General features: G+C 31.3%; 2 protein-coding genes across 5 annotated transcripts; one reads left to right on the top strand and one right to left on the bottom strand.

Moving 5' to 3' along the window:
* Positions 1-2,629: 2,629 nt before the first annotated feature.
* LOC115957622 (kinesin-like protein KIN-14N) lies at positions 2,630-8,905 on the top strand. 2 transcript variants are annotated; one of them, XM_031075916.1, is made up of 17 exons: positions 2,630-2,876; positions 3,098-3,310; positions 3,627-3,771; positions 3,850-3,959; positions 4,051-4,170; positions 4,296-4,478; positions 5,080-5,289; positions 5,468-5,542; positions 5,681-5,827; positions 5,900-6,038; positions 6,161-6,270; positions 6,636-6,797; positions 6,897-7,102; positions 7,451-7,532; positions 7,628-7,732; positions 7,826-7,930; positions 8,592-8,905. In XM_031075916.1, exons 1-17 carry the CDS (start codon positions 2,787-2,789, stop codon positions 8,775-8,777), a joined length of 2,388 nt encoding a protein of 795 aa, XP_030931776.1. In that variant the 5' UTR covers positions 2,630-2,786; the 3' UTR covers positions 8,778-8,905. The 2 variants fall into 2 exon arrangements, with proteins under 2 accessions (XP_030931776.1, XP_030931775.1); XM_031075915.1 differs by having other exon boundaries at positions 2,631-2,876; positions 3,095-3,310.
* Positions 8,806-10,330, bottom strand: LOC115957629 (photosynthetic NDH subunit of lumenal location 3, chloroplastic-like). 3 transcript variants are annotated; one of them, XR_004084383.1, is made up of 4 exons: positions 9,981-10,330; positions 9,559-9,845; positions 9,312-9,463; positions 8,806-8,833 (listed from the first exon to the last, which is right to left on the bottom strand). XR_004084383.1 is itself a non-coding variant. In XM_031075922.1 (3 exons), exons 1-3 carry the CDS (start codon positions 10,255-10,257, stop codon positions 9,365-9,367), a joined length of 663 nt encoding a protein of 220 aa, XP_030931782.1. In that variant the 5' UTR covers positions 10,258-10,330; the 3' UTR covers positions 9,207-9,364. The 3 variants fall into 3 exon arrangements, 1 of the variants encoding a protein (XP_030931782.1); XR_004084384.1 differs by having other exon boundaries at positions 8,816-8,841; XM_031075922.1 differs by lacking the exon at positions 8,806-8,833 and having other exon boundaries at positions 9,207-9,463.
* Positions 10,331-19,957: the final 9,627 nt, after the last annotated feature.

Genomic DNA, 19,957 nt, shown 5'->3' with positions numbered 1-19,957 from the left:
TGGGAATCTTTGGTTTGGTACGGCAAAAGAGAGAGGATACCCCATGAGTGGCTCTTTTACAGGCATGCTTATAGCTAGCTTGTCTTTAAGGTGAAGGCATTTGGTGACAATATAAGACATTGTGTTAGGTTCTAACATTTTTCTTTGTATTGGGATTTACTCACTACTAACTGCAGCTGTGATCAAAGGTCTTCACCATAACCAATCAATATGATGCTTTAGAAAACAACAACAATGCCTGAGCTTGTATGGGACACAATCAATCACTTTATCACCTAAGATGATATTATGATCATTTAGAAATCTAGTACATTTTCTTTTAAGATGAAAAATAATTTCAATCAAACAAATCATAAATGCAAGAGGTTATTGTTTGGGGCAGCCCTATCACCTATGTACAAATTATTGATATAATGGAGCCACAATTTGGAGTACAAAACTGTATGTTGGTCAAGTTCGACAATTGTACGTAGCTGGAAAAGTTTGAAAAATAAAATAAATAACGACCAAGACTGCAGTGCGACCTCGATTCTCAACATAATTGATTGAATTTTTTTTTCATAAAGATGGTTTTTTTTTTTTTTTTTTTGCTGAATTCATAAAGATGGTTTTATTCATTTTTTAATCAAAAAAATTATTTTTATCTTATCATTGTTCCACATTTTTTTTTATTGCATAATTATTTGTCATCCGCATGAAAAGAATAACTCAGTTTGGTTAGAGGTTGGCATAGTTTCGGTTGTGGTTGATACAATTTGGTTCCATGTATAATAATTAAATAAAAGAGGATATTAAAAAATAAACGAGGATACAATTTGGTTCCATGTATAATAATTAAATAAAAGAGGATATTAAAAAATAAACGAGGATATTTTAAATTATTTTTTTTATCACCAAGATACAAATAATTGTGAATTTTTTAATATAAAATTTAGGTGTGAATAAACGAGGATTTTTTTTTTTTAAATTAGGTGTGAATAAAAGTTTCGGTTGTGGTTGATACAATTTGGTTCCATGTATAATAATTAAATAAAAGAGGATATTAAAAAATAAACGAGGATATTTTAAATTATTTTTTTATCACCAAGATACAAATAAATGTGAATTTTTTAATATAAAATTTAGGTGTGAATACAGTGTCAAGTCCGTTTATTTAAAAATCAAGGTGTATATAATACAAGCTTCTCATTATAGCTTCTTTAATTTTTGTTTAAAAAAAAAGATCTTTTTTTTAATTAAAAAAAGTGTAACAATGTCAAAATTTAAGGGAGGTGGGGGGAATTACAAACTTGATTTAAAAAAAAAAAAATTATTTACGAAAGACACCTAATTTCTTACAATAAAGAAATTATTGGAGCTCTTTGTTTCAATAAAAAAAAAATTGCATTTTCTAATGTTTGGTATAGTAGGAAAAATACAATTTAATAGGAAACAATTTTAGTGAATAGCGATAAAAAGTTGATAAAGAGAAAAACGTTTTCCATTTTTAAGAGCGAAGTTTTTTTTTACCGGAAACATACACTCAAAAATAAACTCCACACCTCAAAAACTCTCCCATTGATAACATGTCACTATTTGCTCTGTCTCTTTTTTATTAACCGACTGTTTTTCCTCTATCTCTTTTTTATTAACTGACAGTTGACCAATTGTTGATCAACGATTGATTGATTAGTAGTTTTTTTATTTGAGTAATGTTACAGACACAAACTATCAGCAATTTGTAAAAATATTATAAAATAGTTTGTGTTTGTAACATTACTCTTTTCATTTATTCATTTCGTATACATTTTAAATTTTGAGTTTGTTTTCCTATTTGAGGCTCGCAAATGACGAAAAAGATAGAAAATATTTTACTATAGGTTCTATTTTCGTGAATGAAAATTATGTTTATATAATTATTTAAAATTATAGAAAATACCAATGATTCTCTTCTTAAGTCAACATAGTAAGAAATATTTTTTTTAAAACTCATTTTTAGCCAATAAAGTTTATCGAACTACTAAGGACAAATGAAAAATTGAAGTTCTTAATAGCTTCAAGGCTTGGTGATCTAGCTGGATTTAAGCTTAATGTGATCTATGACATCTTGAGTTCAAGTCTCTTAACTAATGTAGTAAGACACTTCAATGATTTTGTCCAATAACTATATATTGTGTGGGGGCAGAAAATCATATGTATAATATGAGATTATTCAGCTACTCAAGTATTAGACACCCATATTTATAAAAGTACTCGTATAAACTCATTACTCTAAGGTATGACATAAACCCTAAATGCTTCAAGTTCAAATCCATCATACCATCGATCTAGGGGTATTCAAGGTGTCTTATGATACGAAGTGATAAAATCTATATGATAATAAAAAGTAATTATAAGGAGCGGACATAATAAATTAAAACTCAATCACAAAAAAGAAAAAATGGAATAGTAAAAGCTAGGAACAATACAAACAAAAACATTTGAACAGTAGATGAAGTAAGTCAAGATAAGGGCAATTCAGGAATAACGGCATTCTAACGAATCTCTCACGTGCTACCGCCTGATACCATTTCAAAAGAATTCAAATCAAATTCCAAAGAGTTTTTTTATATTCCAAAAGAAAAAAAAACGTTAAAATATTTCACTGTCTCACAGACCCTTCTTTCTTGATCTTCCTGCTCGTTCAAGCAACGGCTCTGATACACTGTTAGCTTTCATTGCAATTCATGGTCCCACTCTAAACCTTACAAACACACATACACACACTCTCTCTCTTTCTCTGTCTTTGTGCTTATTATTCAAACAATATGGCCTCGGAGAACCAGAACAAGCGTCCATTTCCACACAACAACAACAACCCCACAACAAGGGCCTCACCCACATGCCCTTCTTCAACTGTAAGCTTTCATTTATTCTTTTATACTATCTTACACACTTTCAAATTTCAAGACCTGGGTTTCATTCTCTATGCCATTTATAATAATGGGTTGCTTTTGTTTTTCTCTTTTGGGTTAAGATTTATTAGCACTTCCCACTCTTATTTATTTTTAATTTATTTCTTCTGCTTTTTTTTTTTTTTTCTTCAATTTTTTTGGGTGAATTTTGTTTTTATTAGAAGAAGTGTATTGGTGATGAAAAAATGGTTGGAACGGCAAATAATGGGAGGTTCAGGCAAGCCTTTTCGGTTGTAAATGGCGGTCAAGATCTCGGCCCCAATAGCGCTCCGGCCAGCAATGCTGGCTCGGAGTGTGGAGGGATTGAGTTTACTAGAGAAGATGTTGAAGCTTTGCTGAATGAGAAACCCAAAAGGAAGGACAGGTTCAATCTTAAGGTAAGTGGGTTTTGAGTATTTTGAGTTCATGTGTTGATTTTTTCCCCCTTTCTTTTGAGTGAATTGATTAATGGTTGTTGGGTTTTATATTGTTTAATTGAATAGGAATTAAGATTTTGGACTTTACTTTATCAAGTTTTTGGATTTCTAGGAAAGATGTGATAATATGGTGATTCAAAATTTTTTTTTTTTCTTTTTTGGGAGGGTTTGAGTGCACAACTTATTGGGTCTTTAGTTTACACTGGTTTAATTAAATAGGAATTGGACTTTGGACTTTGCTTTATCAAGTTGTTGGTTTAAATTGTTGGATTTCTAGGAAAGATGTGATAATATGGTGGAGTATATCAAGAGGCTAAAGTTATGCATCAAATGGTTCCAAGAGCTTGAGGGAAGCTACTTATTAGAGCAAGAGAAGTTGCAGAATACGTTGGATTCAGCTGAGCAGAAATGCAACGAAATCGGTATGATTGATTTCTTTGGTTTCATTGGGGTTCTAAGTAAATTTGACTGGTGATGTAAATAGATTTGTTTGATTTTAGAGGTACTAATGAAAAACAAGGAAGAAGAACTGAATTCAATTATCATGGAGCTAAGAAGGAATTACACTTCTTTACAAGAGAAATTTACGAAGGAAGAATCGGATAAGTTGGTAAGAGGACAAGTTTCAAAGCTAATACATTCTAGTCATGAAGTTATTGTTTAAATGATTGTCGATAAAATGTCTTGAATATCAAAATCAGGCTGCAATGGACTGTCTTGCAAGGGAGAAAGAGGCTAGACTGAATATTGAGCGATCACAAGCTTCTCTATCAGAAGAGCTTGCCAGAGCTCAAAGAGATCTTTTAAGTGCTAATCAGAAGGTAAAGCAGATAATAAATTCAAACTCACCTGCCTAGTCCTATTTTGTTTTTCCTTTTTCCTTTAAGTTATTTATACAGAAGTACCAACTTAAATGTTTGCATTTGGGTTTGCTGAACTCTTGCAGATATCGTCACTTAATGATATGTACAAGCGATTACAGGAATACAACACAAGCTTACAGCAATACAATGGTAAACTTCACACAGACCTTTCTACAGTTGAGGATGAGCTTAAGCGCATAGAAAAAGATAAGGCTACCATGGTTGAAAGCCTCAGCATGTTAAGGGGTCAACTTACTATGTCCAGAGTAAGTTTATTTTATTTTTATTTATTTATTTTGTACGGATTGTGATTTTAATGTGCATACTTGTAAGAAGACATAATTATCTACCTTTACTCCACATGCAAAATTGGGAATGGCTGGATAAATTATAAGATGGTCAAAGAACTTGGTCTGAATTGTGTAATCAGGAAACGGTTTATTCTTGCAGTGAAAAAATTTATTTGGCATTTTTGATACGGTGTATGTGTTCAAAATTTTCAGAAACCCCACAGATAACTAGACTCCACCCATTGGTCCTGAAAGCTTTTTACTATTGGGAACCAGGCCAATAATGGATATCAAAGCTCATAAATATACTAATACTTAACAGTGCTCTTACAAAAGCTTTCTTTAGGAAGATTTATCTAAATAATTGAATGTTATGTTTGCTATGTTATGATTGTGTTGGCAGATTGTTTTGGATATATGAAGGATTTTACTATGCACCATGGAGTTTGTAGCAATTGTGCAGTTTGCCTCTATAATTTTGGGTTCAAGAGTGAAAATATATTTCCCTCTTATTTTTATCTTCACTGTTAATATTTCTCTATAATTTTACCTCTTGCATTGAATTTGATGCTATTAGGCTTCTCAAGATGAGGCTATAAAGCAAAAGGATGCTTTGGTGAATGAAGCTGCTTGTCTTCGGGCAGAGCTATACCAAGTGAGAGATGATCGTGATCGGCTACAATCACAAGCACAGGCTCTTACAACTGATATGGTGAAATATAAGGAGTCCTCAGAAAAATACAGTGCTGAGTTGGACATCCTGACAACAAGAACAAGTGAACTAGAGGTTGATTTCCCTGTTTTAGTAACAATGTTGGTTTTATTTGTTAATATTTATAATATCTTATGGATTTACATTTAAAATGAAAACTTTATAATGTTGGTTTTATTTGTTAATATTTATAACATCTTATGGATTTACATTTAAAATGAAAACTTTATAAGATGTTGGGTTTCTTTTACAGGCAACTTGTTCGTCACAAAATAACCAATTAAAGATACTACATACTCAACTAGCGGCTGCAGAGGAGAAATTGCAGGTAGTGATATCAAGTTAAGCAAAAATTGTGTTTATTTTATATTGCATATGTGCCATTGTGGTTTTAAAATTTTAAGGCATGAATCATTAGGTCATGTTGGTAGATTTATAATTGATATCAAATTTGCTCTCTTTATAGCTTTCTGATTCATCTGCATTGGAGACGAGAACTGAATATGAAGGGCAAAAGAAACTTATAAATGAGTTACAAACTCGCCTAGCAGATGCAGAATTCAAACTTGTGGAAGGAGAGATGCTACGCAAAAAATTACATAATACCATCTTGGTAATACTCTTGTCATACGAACTTTTATTTTCTGAAAATTTGTATATCTCACTAAGGTATCTTATACTATAGGAACTAAAAGGGAACATACGAGTATTCTGTAGAGTGCGGCCTCTTTTGCCCGATGATGGTATTAGCACAGAAGGAAAAGTTATCACTTATCCCACATCAACTGAAATTCTTGGACGGGGAATTGACGTAGGGCAAAATGGTAAATTCCTTGGTGAAAAGATTTTTAGATAACAAGTTTCTTTTCTACACGATAGCAATTATATGAAAATTCATAGTGGAAATTGAAAATTAAGAACTCACTTAAGTTTATATTGCAATCAGGGCAAAAACATTCTTTCACATTTGACCAGGTTTTCATGCCTGATGCAACACAAGATGATGTTTTTGTAGAAATCTCACAGCTTGTACAAAGTGCTCTTGATGGGTATAAGGTGATTAATTAGCTCCATATGTTGAAGTCATTTTATGTATTTTATCATAGTAATGCATTTATAGTTTTTGTTTAATCATTTAATTTTCTTCCAAGTAATGTGTGTGTGTATATATATATGTATATATTGTGTGTATATTACATATATGTATAATATATACACAAAAATAGCATTGTATTTGTATGCTTATATATCTTTGTTAGAATTTTGTGAGATAAGAGTTTTTCAATCTTATAATAATTCCATTTGCTTATATGTTTTAGTATTTTACATATAAAGTTGATAAGTGGAAGTGGGTAGCTACTTGAAATTTTAGTCAATATGATTGATACGTGATAGAATTTTGCCATGGATGCATGTTTCAGGTTTGCATTTTCGCATATGGTCAAACAGGTTCTGGTAAAACGTATACCATGATGGGTAGGCCAGGACATCCTGAGCAAAAAGGTTTAATACCTCATTCCCTAGAACAAATATTTCAAACTAGGCAAGCTCTTAAAGCTCAAGGTTGGAGATATGAAATGCAGGTGAGCAAGATATCTTTTTATTATGCTCTCGTTTCCGGAGTACATGACTGTATTCCTATACATAATTATTGAAAATTTGAATTTTATAAACATCTTTAGGTGTCTATGTTGGAAATATACAATGAAACAATTCGTGATTTGTTATCAACCAATCGATCATCTTCAACAGACAATGGGGTTGCTGGAAAGCAGTATGCAATTAAACATGACGGGAATGGAAACACACACGTCTCTGATCTTACAATTTTGGATGTCCGCAGTGCTAAAGAGGTCTCATTTCTTTTAGATCAGGCTGAACAGAGCAGGTAAAAATTTAGAACATGCATATTTCAAAGTTGATTTTCATTAAGCCATATTTCTATGTAAGGAATTCTCTTTTGTTTTATAAATATGATTTCTCTTTATAAGGGATAGCTATTAAATTTTACTTGCAATGTTGTATGTTTTGTTCTACTAAATTTAATTTCCCTAGTGGTGCAAAGGCTTGCTGGATGTGATTCAATTTCAGTCTATGAAAGTTGTTTAAATGATATATGTAAACTATGGTGCAATATTGTTATATTAGGTTTAAGGATTTTTTTTTTTTTTGGTCCCAAAGCTCCCTGTACTTCACAAGAATTTATCATTAAAATATTTTACTTATATCCTTTTAGGTCTGTAGGCAAGACCCAGATGAATGAGCAATCATCGAGAAGTCATTTTGTTTTCACCCTACGAATATTTGGTATTAATGAGGTACAATCATTTAGCAGTCCAGTTCTCTTTCTTCTGTTTCTTAGATGTTGTATTGTTGAAACTTATTTTTCTTAATTTCCACTCTTGTGTGCTAGAGCACTGAACAACAAGTACAAGGAGTTCTGAATCTTATTGATCTTGCTGGGAGTGAGCGCCTTTCTAAGAGCGGATCAACTGGGGATCGATTGAAAGAAACCCAAGTATTTTGGCAAAACTATTTTGATTCTATTTCTTTTCTGCAATTCATTTTGTGGAATTTTCTGATATTTATTTATGTTTTGCAATTATAACAGGCCATTAATAAAAGTTTATCATCCCTAAGTGATGTTATATTTGCATTGGCAAAGAAGGAGGACCACATACCCTTTAGAAACTCGAAGCTTACATATCTTCTTCAGGTAATTTCTTTAAAAATTTAAAAATTAATTTCCTAGCTTCAATATGAATCTAGAGTCTTTCTTCAAATTTTTTATGATTGTGTGGTAGAGGAAACTCAATTATCATCCTTGAATGCTTATGCTGAAGAATAAATAAATAAACAAATAAATAAAACCTCTAGCTCTAGCATTTATTGTGCCACTTTTTACAACAACTTTTATTTATTTAATTTATTTTCTCTACAGCACTTATTTTATGACATGGCAACATTTGTGTGTTTTAATTATCACTGTTAGAGTCAACTGACTGGAGAATCACTAGCTGGATTTTGTGATTCAATTACTTGCCTGATTTAGCAATTTTCTATTGAAAAATGTGTATGTCTTGGGATGATATGCTGTCTACAGTACACTGCTTTTATTCGATTTGTATAAAGAGCAAGCTAATCAGTTGCATCTGATGAATTTGGCCATGGTATTTTTTTGGAAACTAATATATTATGGCTTGGATATATGATTCCAACTTTTGCTTTTTAATGACACTCTTGGATCAAATTAAGCAAACATGTTGTAAAAAGGCAAAGCAATAGACTATGGTTATTCGATACTGTTTCTTGCTATTCTTCTAGTTGCATATGATCATTTGAGATGTTCTAATCTTGTAAAATCACTGGTTGACCAGCCTTGCTTAGGTGGGGACTCAAAGACATTGATGTTCGTAAACATATCTCCTGATCCCTCCTCAGTTGGGGAGTCACTTTGTTCACTCCGTTTTGCAGCCCGGGTAAATGCTTGTGAAATTGGGATTCCCCGGCGTCAAACCAGCAACAATGTGCGCCCTTCAGATTCTCGCCTAAGCTATGGCTGATCTTTTGATAGATTAATAATTCCTTTTCTTTTATGAGGCAACCAAGTTTCCTGTATCTGCATTACTTGTATCAAAATTTGAAATGAGTGATTCTAACATAGGTCTATATTTTGTATAGCAAAAAAAAATATATATATATTGAGTTTGTATTAATTAAAGAATGTGCGTTTCTGATTATAGGTTCCAATTGTGCTGAAAGCCTGAAACTGATTTTTGATAACTTTCTGCTTACTGAAGTCTCTCTTCTGCCTTTCGTTAGCCAAACCATAGCTCTAGTGTTTTCTAAATCATATAATTTACAAGTACACTGTACACCTAGTACTTTTATTTTTGATGTAAAACTAACCATGAATCCAAAATGAGACCTCAGAAACATGCTAACATTGCTGTTTTGTCATTCACTTAAAAAAGAGAAGAAAAAGAAAGCTGTTTTTTTTGGGTCTATTTAAAAGAACTTGACTGTTTTAAATATACCGAGTGTTTTTGAAAACTAATATGGCAGAGCAAAGTGCAATTTAATATTTTCAATAGTACCTCAAAATTAAGTACACTGACTTTGTTTAAACTACAACAGTAGCTTCCATAGATTATGCAAATCTTTCCATGACCTCTTGGAGGATAACTGTTGTGTCCTGATAAGATGATTCTGTCCGAGGCAGATTTTTGTTCTTTGCCGCATCTTCAAGCTGTCAACACATTGGATTACAATTCTAAGCTATTCTAGTTTTATATTGAAGTTGCAAGTGATTATCATATAGCTTTTAAGTGACAAATGATTTACCTTTTCAAAACTGTCAAACAGTCTGTTAGCCAGATCAGTCAGAGGTTGTTTTTCGTTTTCTGATGCAGCTGAGATCACTTTGTCAAAATCATAGTACATGAAGGTGGACTTATATCTCAGATACTTCCTGACATAGTTTAGAGTGTCTTGTTTGATCAAATCTGGCATTGATAAGAGATCAAAGGCGGTTTTCCTCAGCCTATATTCACTACCTTTGATTCCTATATTTGCCACATAGAGTCCAATTTTCAGAAAAGAACGTGTACCCGTCTTCTCATTTGCAATCTCTGTAAGAAAAAAGAACAATTATGAAACAAGTAGAGAAGCCTGGCTGCACTGGGAAGCAATTTAAGCAGTTTATAAAGAAGCAAACAGAGTAAAGTGCACATTTTACATACTGAGTTGTTAATGAGAAAGCTTACTGTTATAGACAGGAGGCACAGGTATAGGGCCTTCGTACCAGAACCCATTATCCTTAGCTAGAGATATCCCCTTGTTAGAATCTCCAATAAGAGCTATGGAGGCAAGGCCTATCGCTAATCTTCTTGTAGTTTGTAATGGGTGTTCTTGAAAATCATCTTTTTTCTTGCCAAGAAATCCAACTATTTTCATCCTATTTGGTATCCTTTGAATTTTGGAAAGCTTTGGAAGGGCTTGTAGAGTTTTGGAGACAACATTTATGTCTGGCAAAAGAGCCATTCTAGAGGAATTGAGTGAGAAAGGAAGTGTTTTTGAGTGGCTAATAGAATGAGAGTTTCACTTTCGGTTATATCCGTTTGCATAGTGTTGGCCACTACTGACCACTAGAAAAGGATAATCCTCATTGAAGGTAGAAATGAGAAATAACACTCTAATTTTGCATTTTGCCGGACCACATTGGAGAATACGAAAAAAAAAAAAAACCATCTTTATTTGGTAAAAAAAAAGACCAACTGATTTCAGACAATCAACTGAAAGCTAAAACCAATTGCATCACAACGATCAAACTTTTATAAGATCTATCCAATTTCCATATGAAAAACTCTTTAAACACCCATCTAAATAGAGCCATTATTGTGCATATGGCATGAACTTCAACTTTCTAAAATATTGCCCTCTGCATCGTATAAAGATTGCAGTCCATTATCTATTCAATCCATGAACTGGTAGTGATTTGGGCCATAAATCTCCATTGTCACTTTTTTTTCATAAATCATCACTCAATTGCTTCCCACAATCTCCATTAGCCATATGCGGAGTACTTAAAAATGAGTTTTAGTATGATTTTTTAATTTGGTATTTTCAAAACAATACTGTAAAGGACAAACAATATAGGTACTTAAAATCATTTGTTTAATAATAATAACTGTAAGCAGGCATAAATGGACTTAACTCTCTTAGAATAGAGAAATTAGGTATGACTGCCTAGTACAATTAATTTGTTAGAGAATAGGTTTTCGAGGTCAACCTTGGTGTGCTTGTATGGTTTAGCTTTCAAGTTAATGGGAAAACATCAAGTACCTCATAAGAGAGAAGTAAAATTTTGAGATTAACACTTCCTCGGGTTAGGCCGAGGAGCAGTAGTCCATATAATATTCAAGTCTCAATTATAAGGTAGTGTTACATATGGTATATTTCTCTTTTTAGTTTTTCATCCCCTGATCTAGAGGGGTTTCCTTTCTTTATTTAGCTAACTGAATTGCATCCAAGCCCTCCACTTGTACAACCACAGATCTTCCTTTGAATACTTGTCCCATCAGGGTTTTACTGGAGGTAGTAGAATGTGTTCCAAGCTGTGAGAGTACTATTCAAGAGTCATTTCACCATTAATAGGGCTAGCTAAGTTGGTACAATGCATTGAATGCGTAGGTGATGATTACTTTATTTGAATATTTCCCTTCTTCTTTGCTTGCATGTCTCTACTGTCTTCTTCAGTATTTTATCTTCTGGTGCAAGTGGACTACTCAATGTCTCTCGAGGAACGCTCACTCTTTAGACTTCTCAAGCAATTGGCCTCTATTCTTGGGCTCTCATCTATGTATTGGGTTAAGACTAATGAGGGGATGGGCCCCTCCACCTCCTCGAGTTGGGCCTATAGAGCTCCATTTGGTACTCAGATCTTACTTCTCCCATAATAACTACTTAGCATTAGATGTTTTGAATTTTTAATGGCAAGCCTAAGAGTAGTGCTTTTGACCAAATGGTTTTATATTTTTAATGGCAAGCCTATCTCATGATAATTTAAGTTTATTTTTAAGTGACATATGGTTAGGATCAACTCTTCAATTGAGTATTCTTATCTTTCCATTCATATGATAAATTGCATAACTATAATGGGCCATTTTTTGCTAAATAATGTTTCTTTTCCCCAAACAATTTTACCAAGCAAGTTCCTATGAAAGTTATCTAGGGGGAATAGCCTTATTTGTAACTTGACTTTCCAAAATTGAGCTCTAAGAAACTAACAACTAATGTGGTGCGGCTAATATGGCATTTTTTTATAAAAAATATTCCACTTGAAACTCGACTTTTTATAACTCGAGTAAAATGCAAAAAAAAAAAAAAAAAAAAAAAATTACAATGAACTTGACTCTTGAAAAATTGATTTCTTGGTAAATATGTAATTTTTTTTTAAAAGGTGGAACTTGGCCCTTTTAGAAATTATGGTCTAAGTAAAAAAAAAAAATTTGCAAGGAACATGGCTCTTAAAAAGTTGTTATTAAAAAAAAAAAAAAGGTTAACAAGAAAATCAAGTTTTATAAAATCGAGTTTTATACGTAACTTGACTTTTTAAGAGTTGAGTGTTTAATGGTTTTTTTTTTTTTTTTTCCTTCTTCTTCTCTTTAGAGAATTCAATTTTTATAAACTTGAGCTCCACTAAGAATTTGGGAATCCATGCCCAGCTATCTTTAAACTCAGCAAACCCTCATCCCTACATTTTATCTTTTGTTCCAGACAATTTCTACAACTCTCTCTCTCTCTCTCTCTCCTTCTTTCTTTTTAATTTGTCTTAATTTCTCACCTTCGATTCATTCAAAACTTCTTATTACTCTATTGAACCATTGGATATCTCAATTTACAAATAAATAACATATATTTAAATTTTGATCATTATTTTTTCTAAGATATGGTTTATATAAATTTTTATTCGTTAGATATATACTCATACAATTACTTTTATTGTGTTTATATCATATTAAATAGTTGTAATAGAGTTGAAATGTTGAAGATGTGCATGGGTTTTGAATGTCATGACCTTAGATGAACGCGCTGTGTGTATGCAATGGGTAATGGATGTTTTTATTTGTGAAGGGCAGTTACCATAAGAAGGGATGCGATATGTTCTTCGTAAGGTGAAGTTTTGTATGTAATACCATGACAAAATAAGAATGTTGAATGTAGGTAGTTAATGGGTAATGGGTGTTGTTGGATGGATGCAATTTTAATAACACATTAGAATTTGGTGTACTTTATTTGTGTTGGTGCCAACACAATAATAATAGAAATAGCACAAAAAGAAACTGAATAAAAAAACGAATATCATTTAAACACAAAGCTCCATTAGAAAGAATACTTTTATTTGCCAAGAATCTCTCTATTTTTGCTCCACTAGAAATGACATCCTTCTTTGCCAAGAACTTCTCTATTTTTCTTGTAATTGCTCTAACTTGGAATGGGTATGAGTAAGTCTATTAATAGGCTTAGGTTTTATAACCTCCTCCCTTCATTTTCTTATGGCGCACGTATCTAGCATAATATCCGCTCTAATACATTTCAACCCGTTAATTACCATTGAAAATGAGTCTCTCTCATTTTTAATGTGGAATTAAATATTTTACTAACTCCTTATCTTCCATATTAACTCTCATATATTTACATTTAAGTTGTTATGTTTATTCATATCAATTAATTATTTTTTGAGAATATTAAGTATTTTTAACGCACACACGGGAAAAGGGGAGAAAGTTTTTTAAAAAAACTTACAGTGGTGTATATCCAAAATGGCCTAACTCTTGGATACATAGCACAGGCTTTAAACCTCTTTTACTCACACTCATTTTCCAATGTGAGATTAACCCACATATCAATTAATTACATAATATTAAAATGCTTCAATTTTTTTCCATTAATGTTTAATGTAACAATATGTTTTATAGTAATTTATAAACATATACTTATGCTTTATAAAACAATTTACTACATTAATTGAAGATTAATAAATAATTAAAGGCGTGAATGCTCTTTTCGCCCCTACATTTTGGCGTCATTTCTATTTGGTCCCTACATTTTCATTTTACCACTTTTAGTCCCTAAACCAATTAACGCATGTCATATCAGTCCTTACCGTCAGCCAATTAACAGAAAAAGCTGACGTGACTAACGACACTATTAAAATAATAATAAAAAAAATTATTTTGACATTAAAAAATGCCACATCAACATTTAAATTAATTTTAATTAAATAAAAAAAATTAAAAACAAAAATTTACATGAAGTGAGATCTAAGAACATGAGAACATGAGAACATAAGAACTTGCTCTTCAATGTTCTTCTTAAATCAAGAAATAAACCCAGCAACGACATCAAATCCAGAATCAAAGAGCAAACCCAGAATAAAAGAACATGAACATCAAACCTACAGGGGAAAAAAAAATGAACATCACCAAATCAAAGAGCATGAACAAAAGCAAACACAGGAAAATGAAGATTGACACAAACCCGAGAAGAACATAGAAATCAAAACCCAGGCACGAGAAGTCAACTTAGAGAAAATTAAAAACCCAAAGTACAGAAACCACAATCCCAATCAAAAAAAAAGAAAAAAAGAAACCACAATCCAAACCTACAGAAAATCAAATAGCAAAAATGAGTTCACAAACCCCAAATCTATGAAACTGAACTATAGAAAATCAAAGAGCAAAAATGGGTCCACAAACCCAAGATCTAGGGGATCACGAAGGGATTGGACCGTGGCAACCAGTTACAGATTTGAGAAGGGACTGGACCGGAGATGGAGTTGTTGGAGAGATATAGGGTTTGGAGGCTCCGGTAATACCTCAGACTCTCCGGAACCTCGCCGGAAAGCTGCATCGTATGAAACTGAAGGCTGATGAGCTGGTTCTTCTTCTCGTTCCAGCACACAACTCCTTGGATCTTGCAGATTGAAGCGACGGACGAGTTCGTGAAGGTCCATGAACTCAGTTTGTTGGCCGGGTTGGAGAGAGAGTTCTTCATGCCTTGCAAGCACATCACATCGTCTTCAATGGAATTGCTTAGAGAAAAGCAGAAGATTGAAGCTAATGAGAGAATCAGAAAAATCTTCATAGTGTTTTAGAGTCAGCGTTTTGATTTCGATTTTTATGTTTTGTTTTTGTTGTTTTTAGTTTGGTTTTTGAGAGTGAGGTGGGTTTGCTGGGTTTAGAGATGAGTTTTTTTGAGTTTGAGATTTTTTTGTTTGGATTGGTTTTGTTGTATTTTTTGGATTGATTTGGTACTTTGGTGCTTTGGGATTTGATGATTTTGCTGGGTTTGAGAAAATGGTAATTTTGAAATTTTTTAATTTTTGGATTTTAATTTCTGGATTTGTGTTCTTAGATCTGAATTTGTTCTTGCTTAATCTTGTGTTTGTTTTCTAAGAAAAAAAAAGTCAAATAGAGGAAAATTTTCTTCTTGTTCTTAAATCTGGATTTGTGTTCTTATTGTTCTTGTTCAAGACACTTTTAAATCTCAATTCATGTTATTTTTTGTTTTTAATTCTGTTTTTAATTTTTTTATTTAGTTAAAATTAATTTTTAATTTAAATGTTGATGTGGCATTTTTTAATGCCAAAATATATTTATTATTATTATTTTAATAGTGCCGTCAGCCACGTCAGCTTTTTTTGTTAGTTGGCTGACGGCAAGGATTGATATGACATGCGTTAATTGGTTTAGGGACTAAAAGTGGAAATGAAAATGTAGGGACTAAAATAGAAATGACCTCAAAATATAGGGACGAGAAGAGCATTTACGCCATAATTAAATTAGAGTTAATAGTTTTAGTTACCTAATTCACAATTTTAAATATTAGACCTTGTAATATGTAATTTTTATTGGTTGGGGGGGGGGGGGGGGGAATTGTTTTCTATTAAAAAAACAAAAATATATGAGGTTTAAATCTCCTTCCTCTTCCTTTAATTATCGAATTATAAAAATAAACAAAAAAACTTATTTTGTAATTGAATTCTTCTCAAGTTTAGTTCATGATGCTCCAGGAGTATAATTTTATTTTAATTATCACAAATCACAATTACATGGTTTTTCTCATACCCTTTTTGCAGGTTTTGTGCAACATTACTATTAAAATGAAAATTACAATCTATTTCACTACTTCTCTACCATAGTTGGAAGTTTTGTTGGCATTGTGATGGCTGACACACTAAGGAAACATGACGCCCTATTATTTTTAAACATCATACTTAAGTTGGCATTAATGGCATTGGATACATTTCTTATAATAATATTTTCAGTTATTAGTTATTACTAGGTGGACGAAATGCAGATTTTACCTAGCCAGCAACTAAATGATTAAACGAGATTAAAACCTCTCTCTCTCTCTCTCTCTCTCTCTCTCATGTTTTTTCTTTACACTTTGGATAAAACTATCCATCATGTCAACTCTTGTGGAGAAAATGACACCACTTGGGGTGTTTTTCATTTTTTGGGTGTTTTCTGTTATTGAGATTATCAAAGTATTTTTGTCCGTACATGATGATTCTAAAATCAAACTCAAAATGCAAGAGCACTATTTTTTGTTTTCATAATACTAATGCTCGCATTGAAGTTAGTTTCCTTTTGACTAAGGTATTTAATTAAAAATATAGTATTAAAGCTTTTAACATTCAATATTTTTCAATAGTTTGTAGATGGAAAATTTTATAATACCCTTAAAATCACTCCTAACGTAAGGTTCTTATTAATTAGGAGGAGAATGAGCATAATATGACTTAAGTAAATTTGGTGAGATGCTCGAAAATCTATAGATTTGATTAATTAGGATCAAAATAGAGTACATGGAATGTAAGTACAATCATAGCATTTATATTTAAAAAATATCAACATAAGTTTATGTTTATAACATAATATAAAAACAATCATATAAGTACAAGTTTATGTTTACATTCATATTTATATTAAAAAATAGTTTATTACATTCATTAAAGATAAAAAAAAAATTAAATGCAATTTGATAGTTTTCTACTTTGATTTTACCTATAAAGCTTTTTAAATTGTTTGAAGTAGAAGTTGAACATCTTTTGTTGTATTAATTTCTACAAGAGTATTGAAGGATTTTACTTGTAATTGAGTTCTTTTTTTAATAAATGGACAAGCTTAGTAAGTGTTAGGGATGAGAAGTTCTAATACATATGTATAGTGCATTGTGTAAAAAGTAAAATAAAATAAGAAGAAGAATGGATTCAAACATAGGATAAGTATCATATGGGAGAAAGGAGAATGTATTTATGGACTAACTCTCATTGGGTTAAGAAAACATTTTGGTAGGAATATTAAAAAAATTGGGTTACATTAAATTATTTTAAATCGTTATCAATTAATGATACAATTTACATGATTAGACATAATATTCTAATTTGATAAAAAAAAAACTCTCGGATTGATATTAGATATAATACCACTTGGTGCAATTGTTCAATTTCCTCTCACAATTTTTTTTACTCTTTTACTTTTTTAACTATTTCTTTTCAATGGTTGAAATTGAAAGTTGCTTTTTTCAACTCTCAATCTTGGCCATTAAAAGTTATTGCATAAGATCTCAATCTCTAATTCTCAAAATACTATTGTAACTAACAAATTTAAACTCAAGTTATGGCTGTAAACAAACCAATCTATTCATAAACAACTTGGGCTTGACTTAATAAAAAACTTATTCATGTTTGTTTGTTTATAAATGAGCCAAGTTTGAACATTAATTTTGTTTAATTAATGAGCCCAACTAAACAAAGAAGTTGCTCATGAATAGGCTTGTGAATAATAGATCGAGCTCGATAAAAAACAAGTTGAGATTGAATTAGTTTACGAGCTTGGTAATAAGTGTGATATGGACTTAAAAAATAAACTCATTTTACCGAGCCTTTAATTAATTGAGATTTGAGTCCACATGTCTAAACCAAATAGACTTGATAATATGCTTAATATAGGCTTAATAATGTACTTTTTATTGAATCTCAAGTTCAAAAACTTAATATAGAGCTTGGGTTTGAGCTTAGCTGAGCTCAAGTTTTTTGGATTATCTAACAACCTCAAGCTCAAACTTTTTTTTTTTTTAAGAGAGTTTTAACCTATGACGTTCGCTTTTAATGATAACTTTTTATCATTAAAACCAGACACCAATCGGTTTTTGGCGTAGGTAGAGATTGAACTCTAAATTTTTTATTCAATTAAGCTCAAACATTGTTTGTAAGCTTAGTTCAAGCTCAAGCCAAGCTTGAATATTTCATATTGTTGTTGAGTCAAGCTTGAACATTAATATTCGACAAAGCTCGAATCATTTATGTCCTAGTACTTAAGTATCAAAATTTAAAACAAATAAAACTAACACATTTTGATTGCATGAAATGGGCCAAATTGCTTGAGTTGAATATTTTACCAACCCAAAATTATAAATGTAATTAACATTTTATATTCTTCTCAAAAAAAAAAAAAAAAAACACTTTTATCACATATGCTAGGATTTGCATTTAAAATTGGTTTATCCAACACACGCTTGTCATAATTGTATAGGTCTCCCTCTCTCGAAAAGGAAAACACAAAAAGGCAGCTTTATCACAGTACTATGTTTTGTTTTCTTGCTTTCTTCTCTCTTAAAAAATAGTCATTCTTAGACATCAAGAATTTTTCAAAATTCAACCTTGTCTCTTTTGGCTATTCCATTGTGGTTGAATTGGAGTTCCACTGCCACCATATGGAACAAGTTATTGATCAAACTAACCATGATGATCATGGACATGAACCAACTGACGATGTTGATTCACTTGTGGATTTTATGGACTAGGTGTATTGTTTCAGTGATAGTGAGGAACCATAAGTAGGGGATTATCTCATTCGTATGAACTGCTCATCCTCATTTTCATCTTCATCTTCATGGTCATCCTCATCATCTTCACCTGAAGAGGGTGCATCAACAAGTTATTTGCAGCAATCAACAAAAGTAAGGAAAAAAAAAATTCTTTATTTGGTAAAAAAAAAGGACCAATTGAAAGCTAAGAGCTAGTGGCTTTATGCATCACTTAAATTTTTTTTTTTTTTTTTTTGAAAGGTGCATCACTTAAATTTCATATGATCAGTTGAAAGCTAAAACCAATTGCTTGCAGTTATGCTTGCAACGATCAAACTTTTATAAGATCTATCCATTAAGAAAGCTCTGTAAGCAAGGAAAACGAATCTCTTTAAACTTTAAACTCTTCTTATGACTTTTTATTTGACGTAAATTTTGAAAACATAATTGTTGGATATATTGTATGTTTTTATCATATTTTTCATGCTTGTAAATTAAATTTCAAAAAGATTAAATATAATAATTATGTCATGAATCAAATATTTAAATTTTAAGTTTTTGTGGTATAAAATTAAGTATAATTTTTTTTATTGATCAAATAGTAAATAACATATGATTTGAACGAAATTTGACATGTGTGTTAAGAACATAAAGAAAATGTAATCCAACAATTAGATTTTCAAAATTCATATTTAATAAAAAGACATAGGAGAATTTTATAAGATTTCTCTATCCCTGTAATTTGTGAACACCTATACAATATATATATATATATATATATATATATTAATAACCAAAACTTAGAGAAAATCCAATTAAATTTTAATTGGATTCTCAATTTTCTGCTATGTGTCCATCTAAGTTTTTAATTTTTGTGATAAGTGAATTATTCGGTGCAAAAATCAAAGAGTCTAAAACCAATTAATTCTAAATCACACAAATCAAAGAGTCTAAAACCAATTAATTCTAAATCACACAAACACACACACACACACACACACACACACACATATATATATATATATATATATAATATGAGAAACCATCACATATTTTAGAAATATATGATTTAAAAATATAAACTAATATTATGTATAATTTGAACATCTTCTATAAAAAGGTATAATTTGAATCGTATAATTGTGATTATTTTAATTATACCCGTGTATAGACACGGAGCTACACACTAGTTAAAGAAATTATTGGGCATATGACATGAGCTTCAACTTTCTAAAATGTTGCCCATGTGTATGTTGTTGCAATCGATTATCTATTCAATTTCAATCCATAAACTGGTTGTGATTTGTGGGAGGTATATATTATATACCAGCTCCCACTTCGCCATTTGCGAAGTAATTAAAAAATG

Source organism: Quercus lobata, chromosome 8 (assembly GCF_001633185.2).
Source record: "Quercus lobata isolate SW786 chromosome 8, ValleyOak3.0 Primary Assembly, whole genome shotgun sequence".
NCBI classification, from domain to species: Eukaryota; Viridiplantae; Streptophyta; class Magnoliopsida; order Fagales; family Fagaceae; genus Quercus; species Quercus lobata.
Note: the sequence above shows the minus strand (reverse complement) of the source record. Positions and strands in the feature narration are given on the sequence as shown.

Bases quoted from the DNA above. Each gene is read 5' to 3' on its own strand.
- LOC115957622 (XM_031075915.1), top strand. From the start codon at position 2,787: ATGGCCTCGGAGAACCAGAACAAGCGTCCATTTCCACACAACAACAAC. The intron at 3,772-3,849 runs GTATGATTGATT...GTTTGATTTTAG, and splicing joins GCAGAAATGCAACGAAATCG to AGGTACTAATGAAAAACAAG. The intron at 7,103-7,450 runs GTAAAAATTTAG...ATATCCTTTTAG, and splicing joins GATCAGGCTGAACAGAGCAG to GTCTGTAGGCAAGACCCAGA.
- LOC115957629 (XM_031075922.1), bottom strand. From the start codon at position 10,257: ATGGCTCTTTTGCCAGACATAAATGTTGTCTCCAAAACTCTACAAGCC. The intron at 9,846-9,980 runs GTAAGCTTTCTC...TTTTTCTTACAG, and splicing joins TGTGCCTCCTGTCTATAACA to AGATTGCAAATGAGAAGACG. The intron at 9,464-9,558 runs GTAAATCATTTG...ATGTGTTGACAG, and splicing joins TGTTTGACAGTTTTGAAAAG to CTTGAAGATGCGGCAAAGAA.